We start from the raw sequence: 18,989 nt of genomic DNA on the forward strand, positions 1-18,989 counted from the left end.
TTTTCTCTGTCCTCTTGTTGTGGGCCAGACTGGCTCGTACATGCACGTTCATCCTCCGCTATTGCCATTTCTAATACAAAGTAGCGAATGGTTCGAACCATATACCGTAATTTCCGGACTATAAGCCGCTACTTTTTCCCCTCGTTCTGGTCCCTGCGGCTTATACAACGGTGCGGCTTATATACGGCCTGTTCTTCTCCGACACCGACGAAGAGGATTTCGGTGGTTTTAGTACGCAGGAGGAAGACGATTACACAATGATTAAAGACTGACTTTTCATATACCGGTAGGCTGGTTATTTTGATAACGTACATGCGATCACTTTGTATTACTTTGCACCGTTGTATTATTTGTACTCTGCACGAATGCTGTTCGCCATGTCAAAGATGTGAAAGTTTGATTGAATTATTGAAAGTTTTATAGTTAATAAATGGGACGCTTTGCGTTCCCAAACAGTCATCTCTGTCCCGACAGTCCCCTCCGTGGTAGCAGGAACCCCTATATACTACGGTAATTACACATCAAAACCCTGCGGCTTATAGTCGGGTGCGGCTTATATATGGAGCAATCTGTATTTTCCCCTAAATTTAGCTGGTGCGGCTTATAGTCAGGTGCGGCTTATAGTCCGGAAATTACGGTATCTGTCAGCAGACTCGCTATGGAAGCGCTAAAAACTGCAACACGGATGGCGAGGAGAAGACGCAGTCGAAGTGAAGGCACGTAAATAAGACCGCCCACAAAACGGCGCATCCTTAAGAGTTGGTCAGAAAGCGGTTTAAAAACGGTCTGTAAAACATAATCTATGCAACGTTTTGAACAAAAAAACACCATTGCATGTTATGTAGATCAGTGGTCCCCAACCTTTTTGTAGCTGCGGACCGGTCAACGCTTGAAAATTTGTCCCGCGGACCGAAGGGGGGGGGTGTATTTTTTTATTTTTTTTTCATAAAGAAATACAATCATGTGTGCTTACGGACTGTATCCTTGTATCCTGTATTGATCTATATTGATATATAATGTATATATTGTGTTTTTTATGTTGATTTAATTACAAACAAAAAAATATATTTTTATTTTTTTATTTTTTTTTATTTCTTGTGCGGCCCGGTACCAATCGGCCCGGTGGTTGGGGACCACTGATGTGGCTCACAAGGAAGTGCTTTAGTTGATATAAAAGCGCTATATAAATCTAAATCATTATTATTATTATTGTAAATGTGGGAAAACAAATCATAACAGGTCCTCTTTAAAACATAACAATTCGAACTTGGAAATAATTGTTTTGAAAACAGATACATTTGGATCAATGGATTGTGTTCCACTCGGGAGGTTCCACTGAAAAAATAAGTGTCCACTATGTTTTTAACAAATAAAAAGAAGGATATAAAAATGGAGGACGGGCCCAGCAAATGGACTGCCTTGCGCCACAAAGGGAGTAAGACGGAGCGGCCTTGATATGTTTCCCTGTTAGAGTTCCCATGAGGCAGTGCGGTGATAGTCCAGCGCTGTAAAAACAAACAGTGTGTCGGGCTGACAGTAATTAAAGAGCAGGACGATCATCTGCTCTAACCTCTTTGATTGCCCGGTTCCTTGGGCCGCCCCAGCCGACGCCGCTTCAAACGGCCCCGTGACAACTCCCCCGCAACCGTGGCCCCATCCTCCCCGCCACGGAGGTCACAACCCACATTGCCACCCAATCCGGAGGGGATCAAAGCCCATCTCTGGGACCTGAATTAACATGGAACAGCACAGGCGCAGCCCTATAAATATCAGACCCCCCTTCAAAAGGAGAAGAACAGAGGGAGTGGAGGAGCGATATAAAACAGGCCTCAGCCAAGTCATCCCAAGTGTTTATCTTGGACACGTTTCTATCTCGGCGGCCAATAAAACAATTCCACTTAACTGTAAGTGGCCCCCGAAGAGAATCTATTCCTGTTCCTAAAAAGGGCTGTGCGATGGCTTCCATATGGTGGGACAGCATGGGGACAAGCACAAGGAGCTCAGACCCTCCATTTGGCTGCTGCCTCGACACTGTCCGTCCACAGCTGTGATATTACTTCCTAACATCTGGGTTATTGCCCACTTTGCCTGGGAATTATCAGCCGTGGCGATCTTAGACATCTAGCTCTGGCAGCGTGCCTCCTTTTCCCCCATTTTGAAACACTATCACACAGTGGAGTTTTTACTCTGCCACTTGCCATCTCCCGTCTCCGTGGTGGTAACGCACTGGGAGAAAACCATGTTCGGGGAGAGGGGGAGCCGAGCTGCAAAAGCTGGAGATTCAGCACTTCCAGGATAGGTGTTAAATGCAATACGATATTGTCAAAAATGAAACAGGGGAGAAAGTGTGTTGGGGGTGAGAGAGGCAATGTTACATTGTCAAATTAGCACCACGACTTAGGTAGCAGAGTCCCATCACACATTTCCGTCTCCCTTTGAGTATCTTTAACCATCTGTAGTGCATGAAAACGGCTTCATTCTTTTCTCATCTCATTTCAAATTGAGATTGTCTGTTGGACCATCAAGAGACTGAACAGTGGCAGATGTAGAGACTACATAGGTGTGAATATAAACCCACTCGACTGCAGTGCCAGTCCCAAACAGCCGCCCAACTATTTCACTCTGAATCTAATTACAGCGCCAATATACTGAAAGCCACTTGAGAATGGAAGGAACTTTGTTTACTACAAAACCAATTACTGCTCTGTCATACACCTGGAAGAGTCTCTTTTATGACTACATGCTTGGTCAATATTATGGTTTTTAGTTGTGATACAAATCTTATATTGTATTCTTTCCTCTCTCTTAGAGCAAATGATACCGCCGAAAATAGTATGCATTGCAAATAAGGATTCGCCAAAGCAATAGATAGACTATGCTGAAGCCAAGGTTACACACAAAAGTCTGGCATTTCCACCTTGTTCTTTGTTGTAATATAGCACAGTGAGCTACTGCCCCCTAGTGGTCTCCTCTAAAACCAATACAGGACTGTTCATACACACATTAATACAACTTAATATAGGTGAAACTCAAAACATACGAATATCGTGAAAGGTTTTTTGAATTACATCAATTAGATGTAAAGAGTGGAACTAATATATGACATGCATCTCAAGAAATGTGAAGCCTTCCTGTGGTATCATTTAGATGATTATGGCTTACAGTTTGTGGGTTGTCAAAAACTGTACACTCTGATCATCAACAAGTAAAGGCTTGACATGTCTCACTTTGCATGTAATGAGTTTGTATTACAGATTAGTTTAGAACAAACACTTAACTGTGTTATAAAAGAGATCAGTTAGACCAGTGGTTCTCAACCTTTTTTCAGTGATGTACCCACTGTGCACATTTTTTTAATTCAAGTACCCCCTAATCAGAGCTAAGCATTTTTGGTTGAAAAAAAGAGATAAATAAGTAAAATACAGCACTATGTCATCAGTTTCTGATTTATTAAATTGTATAACAGTGCAAAATATTGCTCATTTGTTGTGGTCTTTCTTGAACTATTTGGAAAAAAAGATATAAAAATAACTAAAAACTTGTTGAAAAATAAACAAGTGATTCAATTATACATAAATATTTCTACACATAGAAGTAATCATCAACTTAAAGTGCCCTCTTTGGGGATTGTAATAGAGATCCATCTGGATTCATGAACTTAATTCTAAACATTTCTTCAAAAAAAAAAATCTTTAACATCAATATTTTTGGAAGATGTCCACAAAAAATCTAGCTGTCAACATTGAATATTGCATTGTTGCATTTCTTTTCACAGTTCTTTTTGACAGACATTTTAGTGAGGGTCAAACCATCATGGCATGGGGGAAACTCTGGGTTTATGGTAATGAATGGAATAGCCTACTTGATTTGATGTTCAGTTTATGAACTTACATTCATATTTTGTTGAAGTATTAATCAATAAATATATTTATAAAGGATTTTTGAATTGTTGCTATTTTTACAATATTTTAAAAAAATCTCACGTACCCCTTGGCATACCTTCAAGTACTCCCAGGGGTAGGCGTACCCCCATTTGAGAACCACTGAGTTAGACTAATACATAATGTTGGATATAGAGAACTACAAACCCTACATTTATTAAACCCATAATGTTGAAATTCAATGATTTGGTGCATTTGCAAAGAGCTAAAATTATGCACAAAGCAAACTATGACCTGCTACCCAAAAATGTACAAAAATTATTCTCAACAAGAGGAGAAATATAACCTAAGGAAAAAATGTAACTTAAAACATTAGTATGTACGTACAACACTTAAAACTTTTACCATATCAGTGTATGGAATTAATTTATGGAATGAATTAAGCAAAAATTCAAAGAAATGTACTAATATGGTTCAGTTTAAGAAACTGTTTAAACTCAAAGTGTTTACGATGTACAAAAAAATTCTAATTCTGATAACACATTATTATTTATGGAGTTAAATTGTGTTCAAGTTGATAACAGGAAGTGTTAGTAATTGCTATGAAATGGAAAAGGAGTAGGATTAAATAAACTCTACTTCCTCCTACTCTGACATGTTGTAAACAGCAACTGGAAATACATGGTGTATAATATTGTAATTGTATGCATGTTCAAAATACACTTCAACCATAAACTATAGTTTCACATTTGAAGTTTCATCCCTGACAGGAATTAACTTTTGCACGATATATGTATATGTATTTTTTACTTTCACCTGTATATACTGTAAAAAAAAAAGTCCTTACCTTATTCTTCTTTCCTGGCCATTTCTACGAGAGAAAAATAAACAGAGGATTTTAGTACAAGGACCAAGAAGAGGTTTCTGTGTCGCCACATATTTATCATTTCATTCATACTTACCGAGGTTCTTTTGAGGGTGGCGTCACGAAACTTAAGACATACGTCGACTTTAATTACTCCCATGTCTTCTTCTTTGCTTTTAGGATCGCTGAGGTGCAAATCCATTTCATAGGTCCTTTAAAACACAGTGTTACTGTTCAAACTGTGTGTAATGTTACAGTGGCCAAAACTATTAAATATACTTGTTAAATAAAACCTCTGCATTGTTTTTAACAAACACTTAGGCTTATTACGCTTCTGTATTATAATGTTGCTCATTATGGTGGTATTAGGAGAACCAAGTGTTTTCTGAGGTGGTACTTGTTGCAAAACATTTGAGAACCACTGAGTTAGTAGAAAGGTGTTTCTGGTGTTTACGTTCTAAAGTAATTTTGTTGTTTTTTTATTTATGAAAATGTGATTAAATAGAACTAAAATATAAACCATCTCCTAATCCAAGTTTATACCTAACAGATTTACAACATTTGGCTATTTCTAAATGTAATCAACTCACTTGTAAAGTTTAAGATCATTTAGTGCGATAGTGCTCGAACCCATGAAATCATCTGTCGTCAGATTTTTATCGTAGACCTGTAACAGATAAATGACATTTTGAATCCTAGACCTGTAACAGATAAATGACAGTTTGAAATACTTTAAAGAGGTTTTTGCTTACCCGAACTTCCACATCATGTTCTTTGTCCTGCAGAGGATAGGAGAAGCATTCATTCCACCGAGGATTCAAGTTTTTATTCACCACTTTGCTCTTGTAGAATTGTTTTCCCTCCAGTTTGAACTTCACATAAGGATCACTTGTACCTTTTAAAAACAAGAGGCACAAATTAGCATAATGCACGTAATGGGTTACAAGTCAGTTTTTATTGGGTTGTAAAAAATGTCAGTCCAGAATTTATCGTACTAAATGTTCAATCATCAGTTTATGTATTTTTTGGTAGTATGGAAGTTTGTAAGTTTGGACAAGAACTATATTTTAAACTAGAATTTGCAATTCTCTTAGGAATTGCGTGTGAATGCCCTATGTGCGCAAACCGCCGGACCGCCGATATGCATAGTGCTTGAACGTCCAGGGTGTGTGGATATTGAAACAGTTCGAATCGGTTGAAAAATGTGGGTTTGTATATTGGCCATTAATTTTCAATGGGGGAATTTACTGGTAATTCCGGTTAGTTAGGGAATTTTCAGAATCGGGAAAACTTGCTGGCTTGAATGTCCAGGGTGAGCGGAGTGTGTGGATGGTGGAACGGTTCAAATCAGATGACAAATGTGGGATATGCAGTAGATTCTATATTTCCCATTCATTGTCAATGGGGAGAATATTTCTGCAAATTCCGGTAAAACTGGGACTTTGGGGAAAGGGTTCGATATATCGGAAGAGCAGATGCCTCACAAGCGTCTCCCTAGGGAGGTCCTCGTTGCACGACCCACTGGGAGGAGACCCCGCGGCAGGCCAAGGACCAGATGGGGGGATTACATCTCCTCTCTGGCCTGGGAACGCTTCGGGATCTGCAAATTCCGGTAAAAGTGGGACTTTGGGGAAAGGGTTCGATATATCGGAAGAGCAGTGCGGCAGAGAGACTGCCGCACTGTTGTGACGAAACGAGAGCTGAGCCAGAAGGCAAAGCTCTCGGTCTACCGAGCTATCTACATTCCTACTCTCACCTATGGTCATAAAGTGTGGGTCATGACCGAAAGAATAAGATCGCGGATACAAGCGGCCGAAATGAGTTTCCTCAGAAGGGTGGCTGGCATCTCCCTTAGAGATAGGGTGAGAAGTTCAGTCACCCGAGAGAGACTCGGAGTAGAGCCACTGCTCCTTCGCTTGGAAAGGAGCCAGCTTAGGTGGTTCGGGCATCTCGTGCGGATGCCTCACGAGCGTCTCCCTAGGGAGGTCCTCGTTGCACGACCCACTGGGAGGAGACCCCGCGGCAGGCCAAGGACCAGATGGGGGGATTACATCTCCTCTCTGGCCTGGGAACGCTTCGGGATTCCCCAGGAGGAAGTCGCTAATGTTGCTCTGGAGAGGGAAGTCTGGGGGTCTCTGCTGGAGCTGTTGTCCCCGGGACCCGATTCCGGATAAGCGGTTGAAGATGGATGGATGGATAGTGTGGGTGGATGGTTGAAAAGTCGGAATCGGGTAAACATTTTCAGAATTTTGGGTATTGTAGAACTATGAATATGTCCATTCATTTGAATAGGAATTTCATAGAAATTTGGGATTTTTGGGAAAACCGGGAATTTTGTTAAATATAGATAATACCACAATTGTCCTAGATGCTATGAATGGGTTGGTGTTGGAATTTTTCAAATCAGTTGAAAAATGCTGACGTAGTAACAGTTTGAATTCAAATTGGTATTTCGGAATTCCTGGAATTTGGGGAGAACCGTGAATTTGTACGAAAAAAAAGGAACTTTTGTTGTCCCAACTAAGAAGAATGTTTTGAAAGTGGAATTGTCAAAAACGGTTGAAAAATGTGGACTGTGAAAATGTTCCAGGATGAGGTGAAAATAAGGCTTTGGAAAACCGGTAATTCTGTGAATTCCTCGACATTTTTTGAACTTGGAAAATGTTAATTTGATTGTCCAAAGTGAGATTAGTATTTGGATGGTGGAACAGTTTGAATCAGTTGAAAAATGTGGGAATTGTGCTACTTCGAAAAATGGCCCATTTATTTTAAATGGAAAAATGTCCCGAAGAACTCGGAATTCTGGAAAATCTTTAAAATGCTGATGAGCCGAACGTTTTGATACTTTAATGGTTCTGATTGGATAAAAACTATGGGCCGTGGCCTTTGGCAAACTTTTGCAGTGGAATAATAATAATAAATATATTTTGGTGTAGAATCTTATACTGTATGTGTGAATGCTTGGGCATTCACACAATTCATTTTGAGCTGCACTCGTTTGGGGATTTTAAGATTCTCCTAACTTATCCAGTGTGTTAAAAAAAAAAAAAAAAGGCCCCACACATGCACAGCCTTCTTCCACACCAATTTCATGCGAAGAGGAGGAGGTGGTGTACCACACACATGGCCATGTAGCCGTTTAATTGTGAAAGAGCCGAAACACTCGCCAGCATGAGACAACCAGAAAGCAAAATTGTGAAGCAACCAGTGTTAATCTCCCAAGCCTGTTAAGAAAGTCTGTGTGCGAGCGGGGTGAGGGTATGAGACTTCTTTGTTTCTGCGATTGCATGCAGACTGGCCAAAAAAAAATAAAAATGAAAGCCATTTCCATGCCTTCATTTGTGCAGGGGGATAAAGGGGTGCTTGAGAGAGCCTGCAGGGATGCTTGAATCACATGACAAAGGCCCTGTGGGGATGGGCTGTCAGGCCTGTCAGCTCCCCACTCCAAATGAACATCTCGCAAAGGCAGGCAGGACCCACAGCAGCTCCACCCTGCCAGCCTGTGACAGGGAAACCTCCAGGCAACTTGACAGGAGGAGAATGTGGCAGTTCGCTAGGAGAAAAGCTCTGGCACAAGTGAGAACGGTGACGATGGAAATTAATGGGGGAGAGCGAGAGAAAAAAAAAAAAAATAGGGGGCGTGGGGGGGACACAAAACCCAAAGAGTGGACGGGGGGCTGGTGGCGTGGGTCCTTTTCTGAATATGTAATGACAATGTATGCCCTTGGTGAGCCTTTGGCACAGTGGTGATTGTTGGGCAAACAGGGGCGAGGCATGGAACGTGGGTGGGTTGCATCATCGTGGTGCCACCTTGTCAGGGGAAGTGAGGTCTCTACTAGGGCACTGGACCTCAAGTGTCCTTAGCTGATCACTCACAGAATACAAAAAGGTCTACAAACATGTGAAAGCAGTACATGGAATAATATCACAATGCTGATTTCTACTCTAAACGGCTATGCGTCCATTTTTTAGCACATTTCACCTCACTGAGAAATTACAAAGTTTGCTGATTTCGAATGAGGCAAGACCGATCACCTGTCAATCACAGTGCTGATGAATGAACCTCTTTCACACTGTCAGTTATAGCGCCTTGTTTACAACACTAAGTGTCATTGTTCTGTATACACACCATCAAAACTAAGTTTGATAAGTCGACCTGCAAATATTTTTCCATGCTTCTGGGGTAGGGTCAGAGCAGTAACAGAGGTAGGACGCCACCTTAAATATACTTTACATACTTATATTGGAATGTAGGAGGAACTTGGAACACCTGGACAGAACACATGCTGTGCACAGTAAAAAAAAAAGTCTATTTTTCATTTTCATTATTCGGATTCTGTGTTTGTTTTATGTAAAACACTAATCAACAAATGTATTTATTCCTATATAACATGTTGACACCCTTTCTGTGATAGAAGCAGTACAAATAAGTTGCTTTATTTTTTACCACACATGAACTTTCTGACTGCAGTTCCAACTAATACCACTTGAGGTCACTGCTTTTCACAGTAATCCACAGGGCCTCTGAGGTAGATGAGGAAGTAAAGCAAAATATGTAAAAGGGCGTTTACACACCGCACAATTTGGATCAGTTGATTATTCATACAATGTTATAAAGCTTTTCAACAGTACAAAAACAAATATTTATTAAATATACTATAGTCTAAACCAGGGGTAGGGAACCTATGGCTCTAGAGCCAGATGTGGCTCTTTTAATGACTGCATCTGGCTCTCAGATAAATCTTAGCTGACATTGTTTAACACGATAAGTAATGAATAATTCAGCTGGTAATCACAGTGTTAAATGTATCGTTCAAAATATAAAACATTCTCATGCATTTTAATCCATCCATCCGTTTTCTACCGCACCTGTTCAAGAAGTCGCATTAATGGTAAGAAGTATTTTATTTATTATTTGTTAGCTTCAGAATAACAATGTTATTAAAAATAATAAGAGACTTATTATACTCTAAAAATGTTGGTCTTACTTAAAAATGCACGCATCTAGTTGTATTCAGTGTTAAAAAATATTATATGGCTCTCACGGAAATACATTTTAAAATATTTGGCTTTCATGGCTCTCTCAGCCAAAAAGGTTCCCGACCCCTGGTCTAAACTATATGTGGGTGACTACATGTGTCGGCCCAATGATTGACAGGTGATCATCTGTAATAGGTTCTACTACTACCTCCATGACACTTAACAGGATAATTGGCAGAAAAAACAGACTCAAGTCTACGTTGATACATTGTGAGGTCAATGTACTGGTGAACTGATTTCTTTATCGCCTTCTTTCTTCTCATACTGGTCTGACTGCATACTTCTAAAAAGTGTTTCATGCAAACACGAGCATTACCTTGCCACATTTCCATTTTCCTTCCAACACATTTGACAACAGGTAAGTGATGTGAAGTGAATTATGTTTATATAGTGACTCAAAACGCTTTACATAGTGAAACCAACTATCTAAGTTACATTTAAACCCGTGTGGGTGGCACTGGAAGCAGGTGGGTAAAGCATCTTGCCCAATGACACAACGGCAGTGACTAGGGTGGCAGAAGCGGTGATCGTACCAAGAACCCTCAAGCCGCCTAAACTATGTATAGACATTGAACTGGAGTGTAGCCAAAAAGCAACCTTTGGAGGACCATACAAGGAAATCACGTCACTTAACAGAGAAGAATAAAGGAAACAATTCACAATATTTTGTAACCAGCTAATAGTTATAAGCGAAAGAGAATCCTGCAAAAGACCAGCATTTTTTGAACACCTGCAGATAGCTGACCTACCAGAACGTTTGTCTCGGATGACCAGGTTCTGTCCCTGCTTCAGGCTGATGCAAAGTAGGTACTTCTGGAGCGGGTCCAGTAATTGGACATCTGACCCTGCTGCCAATACCTGCCCGGGGTCAGAAGTGGGTGTCAGTCCACAGTACACACAGTATCAAGTGATTAGCAAACTCAAAGAGGAACTGCACTTTCTGTGGCATTTTGCCTATCATTCAAAATCCTTATGAGAGACAAGAACACATGTATTATGTTTGTTTTTTTTGCGACCTAATTTGTAATAATCGTCTCGCACTAGGTGGCTAGCAAGGGTGCTAATGGGAGTAATCCATTTTGCCTCTGAATCACTGTAAAAATCCATCCAAAAACCGCCAACTATACTTCATTTACATCTCGTGAGCTGAATATTAACCAAGTTTTAGCACATGTTGTTATTATAAGACCAAACGCAGACAAACTATTTTTAGGCGCGCCATGATAACAGAGCGTAAACTAGCTTGTGCAGCTGCAGTGTTGACATACTGAGCTGCTGCTCATGATCGCCTGTTAGCTGGTGAAAGTTAGTTCTAGATTATAAATCATGCCTCTCACCAGGATAGACTAAAGTTGTGGACATAAACCAAGAAGTTGGTCATCTGCGACATTGGACTTATACACAGAGATGGCAAGAAAGACACAAAAATATGCTAATTTTAACACTTTGCAAGGATTATAATTAATTCCTCGTCTAAACGGCAAGAAGTGATTTAGTGATTTAGGGCTATATAAATAAACATTGATTGATTGATTGATTGATTGAAGTGAACATCCAATCAGTCGGCATCCTAGTGAGAGCAGACATTGTACAGTTAGTTGTTATTTATTACTCCGGTACTCTTGTCTTGTTCTGTATATTGTACAGTATTTTGTATTTCTATAGTGTTTTGTATATTGTACAGGATTGCTTATTATTTATATTGGATAGTAGTCTGATTATTTCAATTGTTAGTTTTTTTTCTTTATTGACTGTTGTGTAATTTATTTTATTTTATTATTTATTTATTTTTACCCCATATTTGTTCCAACTACCGCACCTTAAGTTGGAGTCCTTAATCTTGTTATATGCGAATATAATGATAATAAAGTCCATTCTATTCTATTCTATTCTATTCTATTCTAGTGATAGTTTCAATATGTTTCTTGTCTCTCATGAAGTACGCTGTGAGTTGTAGTGTTGGCAGGAAAAAGCGAACGTTGTGATGAGTCTATGAAATTGACCAGAATATGTAATCATTACAAACCTTGTTTCCATATGAGTTGGGAAATTGTGTTAGATGTAAATATAAACGGAATACAATGATTTGCAAATCCTTTTCAACCCATATTCAATTGAATGCACTACAAAGACAAGATATCTGATGTTCAAACTCATAAACGTAATTTTTTTTTTGCAAATAATAATTAACTTAGAATTTCATGGCTGCAACACGTGCCAAAGTAGTTGGGAAAGGGCATGTTCACCACTGTGTTACATGGCCTTTCCTTTTAACAACACTCTGTAAATGTTTGGGAACTGAGGAGACACATTTTCTAAGCTTCTCAGGTGGAATTCTTTCCCATTCTTGCTTGACGTACAGCTTAAGTTGTTCAACAGTCCGGGGGTCTCCGTTGTGGTATTTTAGGCTTCATAATGCGCCACACATTTTCAATGGGAGACAGGCCTGGACTACAGGCAGGCCAGTCTAGTACCCGCACTCTTTTACTATGATGTAACACGTGGCTTGGCATCGTCTTGCTGAAATAAGCAGAGGCGTCCATGGTAGCGTTGCTTGGATGGCAACATATGTTGCTCCAAAACCTGTATGTACCTTTCAGCATTAATGGCGCTTTCACAGATGTGTAAGTTACCCATGTCTTGGGCACTAATACACCCCCATACCATCACAGATGCTGGCTTTTCAACTTTGCGCCTATAACAATCCGGATGGTTCTTTTCCTCTTTGGTCCGGAGGACACGACGTCCACAGTTTCCAAAAACAATTTGAAATGTGGACTCGTCAGACCACAGAACACTTTTCCACTTTGTATCAGTCCATCTTAGATGAGCTCAGGCCCAGCAGAGCCGACGGCGTTTCTGGGTGTTGTTGATAAACGGTTTTCGCCTTGCATAGGAGAGTTTTAACTTGCACTTACAGATGTAGCGACCAACTGTAGTTACTGACAGTGGGTTTCTGAAGTGTTCCTGAGCCCATGTGGTGATATCCTTTACACACTGATGTCGCTTGTTGATGCAGCACAGCCTGAGGGATCGAAGGTCACGGGCTTAGCTGCTTACGTGCAGTGATTTCTCTAGATTCTCTGAACCCTTTGATGATATTACGGACCGTAGATGGTGAAATCCGTAAATTCCTTGCAATAGCTGGTTGAGAAAGGTTTTTCTTAAACTGTTCAACAATTTGCTCACGCATTTGTTGACAAAGTGGTGACCCTCGCCCCATCCTTGTTTGTGAATGACTGAGCATTTCATGGAATCTACTTTTATACCCAATCATGGCACCCACCTGTTCCCAATTTGCCTGTTCACCTGTGGGATGTTCCAAATAAGTGTTTGACGAGCATTCCTCAACTTTATCAGTATTTATTGCCACCTTTCCCAACTTATTTGTCACGTGTTGCTGGCATCAAATTCGAAAGTTAATGATTATTTGCAAAAAAAAAAATGTTTTTATCAGTTTGAACATCAAATATGTTCTCTTTGTAGCATATTCAACTGAATATGGGTTGAAAATGATTTGCAAATCATTGTATTCTGTTTATAATTACATCTAACACAATTTCCCAACTCATATGGAAACAGGGTTTGTATATGTTTCTATGAATGTGCCAGTTACTACATTACATATGTACTCAATGTGTGTATATAAAACGTTGACGGAGGTGTTTGGATGTTTTTTAGAGCTCTTTATAGGCGGAAGAGAGCAACTCCTATTTGCTCCATTGTTAGCGCACTTTCATTTGCATTTATTTACTAGTTAGAATGTATTAATAAAAAAAAACATCTGTGTTCTTGTCTCCCATAAAGATTGTGAATGATAGGCAAAAGTCCAAAAAGTGCAGTTCTTCTTTAAGGGTGGGAACTCACTGGGCTTTCTGATGGACCTCGGAGGATTTCGTCAAATAAGTCATATGGTTCACTGGACATCTACAGTAGGAGAAAATAAAGTTAGATTTCAGCAGACACAAACACCTAAAAAGTATGTACCTAGTATATGTCTGAAACTAATCTTATAAATACAAAGGTCACATTTAATGCTAATGCTGATCTGAAATCAGAGGACGCCAACGTCAGACGAGCAAGAGAGTTTGAAGGGGGAGGAGCGAGCTGTGTCAAAAAGTGCAGTTTGCCATGCGCAGGGGGTCTCTTAACACCTGACAATTGTGGAATCTATCGTATCGTGTTTCAAACGTTCACACCCTTGTAAAACTAAATCACCAACAATCTCGTGAATGTAGAGAAGGGGCCATCCAGGTTTTGGCATCCACTCTTTTAAGTTTGTGCTGTTCAAAGTGATTAAGTCTATTTGTCAAAACCAGCACTGATTTTGGCAATGTCACAGTTTCAAGTCTATGAAAGAACACTACACTATTAAGTCCCTCCAGGACTTTTTTTGATGTCTTGATCGCACCAATTCACACAAATTCAACCAAATTCCCGTGAATGATGCACATTTTGGCCAATCCGCATTATTTTGGCCTGTTTAATTTGTCTCTCAGCGGCGCTCAAACGCGCAAGTCAACTGTCTGATACAAACTTATGTTTGCTTTTTGTGTAGACAAAGCAGGAAGAGCAACAGGTAACAATGTATCGGCTCTTTGTCTAAACGTCTAAATGTGGGCAAGAGAGCAGACAATTAGGAAGCCTTTGGTGGCCTTTATTATTCATTACTGTCATTAATTATAAATAATTAAAACAGTACAATCGTTTGACAATGAACTTGAAGTATGTACTTGTACTGCCATTTAGTGTCTATGTTTAAGTCTGAGTGGTATAAAACAAGTAAAACATCTAGAGCAGGGGCCACACATTCACAGCAGTTTCTTTAATTTAAAAAAAAGCAGCTCATTTTTATATTCAGCAAACTGATCTTGCGGACCGCGGGCCGGACTGAACCTGTTCACGGGCCTGATTCAGCCCACGGGCCGTACGTCTGACACCCCTGATCTAGAGTATGTTTTCCAATTTTTGTTGAAAGGGATTTTTTAGGTTAAGGTTACAAGGAACACTTCAAATACTCATAACAAATTCATAACGTCACAAGATGATTCAGTGTTATTGGAAAACATAAGCCTCAAAACATCTTAACTTTTTCCGCAAACTTTCTGAAAAACATACATAAATTCAGGCATTTTAGGCCGCAACAATCACACAAAGAAAAGCCCACTGAATCCTGGAAGGACTAAGTACATATGTTTATGTACTGTATGTTCAAAAGGGTTGTAATGGAACATGTTTCAGTTTCATTGTTGCGTCACCGTTTTCCTCATGGCTGCCACTAATAATCGCTGATATCTTTGTAACAGTTATGAAACTCTCTAGCTGCAGGTATGAAAGTGTCACATACAAGGCAGAGAGTTGAATTCTGATCATGACGGACAGTGTACTGAAAGTCTGAATACAATAGAAGGGGTGTACAGTACAAGGTGTATTTGTTTATATATATATATATATATATATATATATATATATATATATATATATATATATATATATATATATATATATATATATATATATATATATATATATATATACACTAGGGCTGCAACAACTAATCAATTAAATCGATTATAGAAATAGTTGGCGATTAATTTAGTCATCGATTCGTTGGATCTATGCTATGCGCAGAGGCAATTTTTTTTAATTTAAAATTAAATTTTATTTTTTTATTTTATTTTTTAATAAACCTTTATTTATAAACTGCAACATGTACAAACAGCTGAGAAACAATAATCAAAATAAGTATGGTGCCAGTATGCTGTTTTTTTCCAATAAAATACTGGAAAGGATAGAAATGTAGTTTGTCTCTTTTATCCGATTATTAATCGATTAATCGAAGTAATAATCGACAGATTAATCGATTATCAAATGAATCGTTAGTTGCAGCCCTAATATACCCACACACATATTTGACTTACCTCAATGTCTTCCATAGTCCCTCCTTCTAGTGAAGATACCTCAATATTAAAGTCACTTGTGATTGAGGTGGGTTCTTGATCCAGTCTCTCCAAGTCTGTCAACCATGGTAAGGCGACCTGGTCCTCGCCGGACCAAAAGATGTCCGAGCTTCCATCCATGCTATCCAGAGGTTTACCCAAAATCTCCATTGTCAAAGGCACCTTTTCTATGAGAGGTGATGGAGTCCCTTTTCCAGACAGGAGCCTGTCCGGCCTGAAGTGAACACCCCTCGCATTTGGATTGGGAATTTGTTGTCCTGCCTGAGAGTTTGCAAGCAGTTCAGCAACAGTTCCTGGATAACTCCCACCCTCAGGTGTCCAAGGTCTTCCCTCAAAACCTGTTGCAGAATGCGGTCTTGGTGAACTGACTTGTGCGTTTTCAAAACTGAAACTTTGTGCACCAAGAGGGCGGAAAAAAAAATTAGGTGGTTTCTTCTTGGCTGGTTTGTCTACTCCTTTGCTCACATGTGTCTTCTTCTCCGAGCTTGATAAGACCTCATTATCAATTTTCTCATTGAGAGCCGCCGTTCCGAACGACGAATATGCTGCATTGGAGCCTACACCTGGGATATCTGTGGAAACTTCGAGTTTCATTTCTGACTTGTCATGAATCGAGCCACTTGCAGTGGAATCGCTATCACTCAACATGGAAGAATTGGCATTAAAGGAAGCTGTCGACAACAAAGCATTCCTTGGTGAACGCGCTTCTCCTTGTTCAAGCCTAACGTCCGGTACGGATATACTGCGCCTTTGGGCAAGTGTTTCTTTCACAGCTGCCTTTTTGCCTGGCTTCATCCGATTGACAAACTTTCTTATTCGGATATTGTCAAAAAACTTCTTCTTTTTTTTGTCCTCCATTATGAGGACTTCCTTTGAAATGAAAAAAATAGTCAGTGAGTGATCTACCTGGTAAAAGGCAACTGCTCGCGAGATGAGTAGTCCATGTTTTAGCTAGTCAACAACAAAAAACAGCTACAATAGTGAAACAACTGTGCTTATTTGGTAGCTAGGTCTAAAAGTATCCCCATGACCATCTTAAGTATCATATATTTGTCATAAACAGACTACCGTAGCTCATCACAGTTTCAAAGAACATACCTGCTCAGTCGCCACACATCCAAATGTCAAAGACGAGAACATTCTCAGAAGGGCGGCCTCATCATTATGCAAGCAGGAATATGTGGGGCACACCTTAAGAATTGGAGGCTGGCCATTGGTGGTGTAACGTGACGGTGGCGAAACGAGCCATACCTGTCTGACAACGTAAGTCTCAACTGTAAGAATGCAGCAGTCCCACTTCAAAGCTGGGCAATTACAAGTCACTCCAAAAGTCAGATGCCATTCAAAACTTATGATAATTTACATCCATCCAGAAAAATGCAAACAGGAACATTAAATTCCAGAGAATTCCTGCTATGCTGACACAATTTCTTGTACAAGCAAAGTTTAAAGTAACATTTTACCATTCTTAACTGTTGTTAAAGTATATGAATCTGTATAAGTTAACCACTGTTAATAATCATGAAATGAAACAAGAACGTGTACTTACCTGTATATTTGATGAAACATGATTGCAGCGCCCTCTTCTCCTTTCATTATTATTGTGCATATCGAACAACTAGCTCTAGCACCGCCCACGACCCCGAGAGGGAAAAGCGGTAGAAAATGGATGAATGGATGGATATCGAACAACTAATTGCATAGCTACTTTGCATTTGGTGCCATTCCATAACTGCACGGACATGCTGGCAATGGTGGTGGGTAGGTTACCAAATCAGTACTTTTTAAACCCCACCAACTCTCTGCCACGATTATGAATAGTATCATTTGTCTATAAAAATGCTATAAGTACACCTCTGCAAAACATTGTATTCTTATTAACATTAAAGAAAAAGAAAAAAAAAGAAACAAATATAGATCAACTTAAAACCTATATTACAATTTTTTTTAGTCTCTGACAGAGAAGATTTAAAGCGCATCAATTTGCGTAAAATAGAAAATATTTAAACTGTAAGCATTTTTTGACCAACTTGAACCACTTGATACTGAAGAATAAAATAAGTAAACTCAATAAATAATATTGATTTCAAATTGATCAGGGGCACAATATATAAAATATTTTAAACTACGATACAAAAACAAAACATTGTTTTTTTTAATCAAAATGAAGTCAGGATTAATGGTGAGAATGAGAGGGGTCCCCCCTCTTAGCGGCATCGCACAGTCCCACTATTTGAGAAGAACTGGCTGCCCAAACTAGTACTGAAAACATGGAAAACATTTTAAATGTTTGTAAAAATAAAACAATGCCTTTCTGTTTTTATGAAAGTTTGTGACATTTAAGTGGAACAGACAAGTAGTGGAAGTAGTTAAATGAAATGAATCCAACGACAACTAAGTAACACATTCAACAACATAAAATCCACAACAAATTGTCAATTATCGCAGCAATACTCAACATTGAGAACGTGCAAAAAACTATTACTTGTGTTGTAATGTTGATGCTCATCTAAGCGCTTTTTATTTTGTTAGCGCTGTTGGATTTGATGTGAAGCATAGCACTATTATTGTGGACAAACCCCCAGTAAAGCAAATAGTTTTAGTGTTATAATAATAATAATAATAATGGATTAAATTTTATATCGCACTTTTCTATTATTAGATACTCAAAGCGCTCACAGAGAAGTGGGAATGTGTATTATGTCTAATACATCCCATGAACTTTCTGGGAGTTGAATGGCTGCGGTAGTTGTGACCCCAAGATGCAGGAGACAGGAGGACGACATGTAGGTAAGAGTCTTTTATTATACTCAAACATAGGAGGAGCAGTTGTGCATGCAGCTAAAAGTCCCTAACATAATCACAATCCTCGAGCCCTGACGAAAGGGCAAGGCAGGCATAAATAGCAGCCTGATTGGCAACTGCAACCAGGTGTGCCAGGGACGGATTCGAAACATTAAAAAAAAAAAAGAGGTTCAAAGCCACGGGAGGGTGGAGGTCGGAGTTGGCGGCAGGTCGCCCAGCACTGTGTCCCCGCAGCCAGCAAGGGAGAGTCAAGTGGCGGCGCCGCGTTGAACACCCCTGCAGCTGGCGAGGCAGGCAAGCACGGAACGGCCACATTCATGGGCGACGAGAAGGCGGATGCGAGTGGCACCGGCGCACCAACAGCCATGAAGGTCCATGCCCGAGTCCTGGGCATCGCTGCCGATAGCACGGAGGGCGTCTATGAAACGGCCACATTCG

At 39.8% G+C, this 18,989-nt stretch overlaps 1 protein-coding gene across 3 annotated transcripts in view; it reads right to left on the reverse strand.

Moving 5' to 3' along the window:
* Positions 1-17,056, reverse strand: part of mctp2a (multiple C2 domains, transmembrane 2a) — a 120,241-nt gene extending 103,185 nt beyond the window's left edge. For all 3 annotated transcript variants that reach the window (XR_009825345.1, XM_062042581.1, XM_062042580.1), the window contains exons 1-8: positions 16,845-17,056; positions 15,708-16,616; positions 13,654-13,713; positions 10,536-10,644; positions 5,499-5,641; positions 5,337-5,413; positions 4,844-4,958; positions 4,729-4,752 (exon numbers count right to left, since the gene is read on the reverse strand). Coding sequence is in view for 2 of the 3 variants with exons in the window: in XM_062042581.1 (XP_061898565.1) it covers positions 4,729-4,752; positions 4,844-4,958; positions 5,337-5,413; positions 5,499-5,641; positions 10,536-10,644; positions 13,654-13,713; positions 15,708-16,616; positions 16,845-16,886 (1,479 nt within the window). In the remaining variant the exon portion in view is untranslated. The remainder of the gene's footprint in view (positions 1-4,728; positions 4,753-4,843; positions 4,959-5,336; positions 5,414-5,498; positions 5,642-10,535; positions 10,645-13,653; positions 13,714-15,707; positions 16,617-16,844) is intronic.
* Between the last annotated feature and the right edge of the window lie 1,933 nt (positions 17,057-18,989).

This window comes from Entelurus aequoreus, linkage group LG03 (genome assembly GCF_033978785.1).
Source record: "Entelurus aequoreus isolate RoL-2023_Sb linkage group LG03, RoL_Eaeq_v1.1, whole genome shotgun sequence".
Lineage (NCBI taxonomy): Eukaryota > Metazoa > Chordata > Actinopteri > Syngnathiformes > Syngnathidae > Entelurus > Entelurus aequoreus.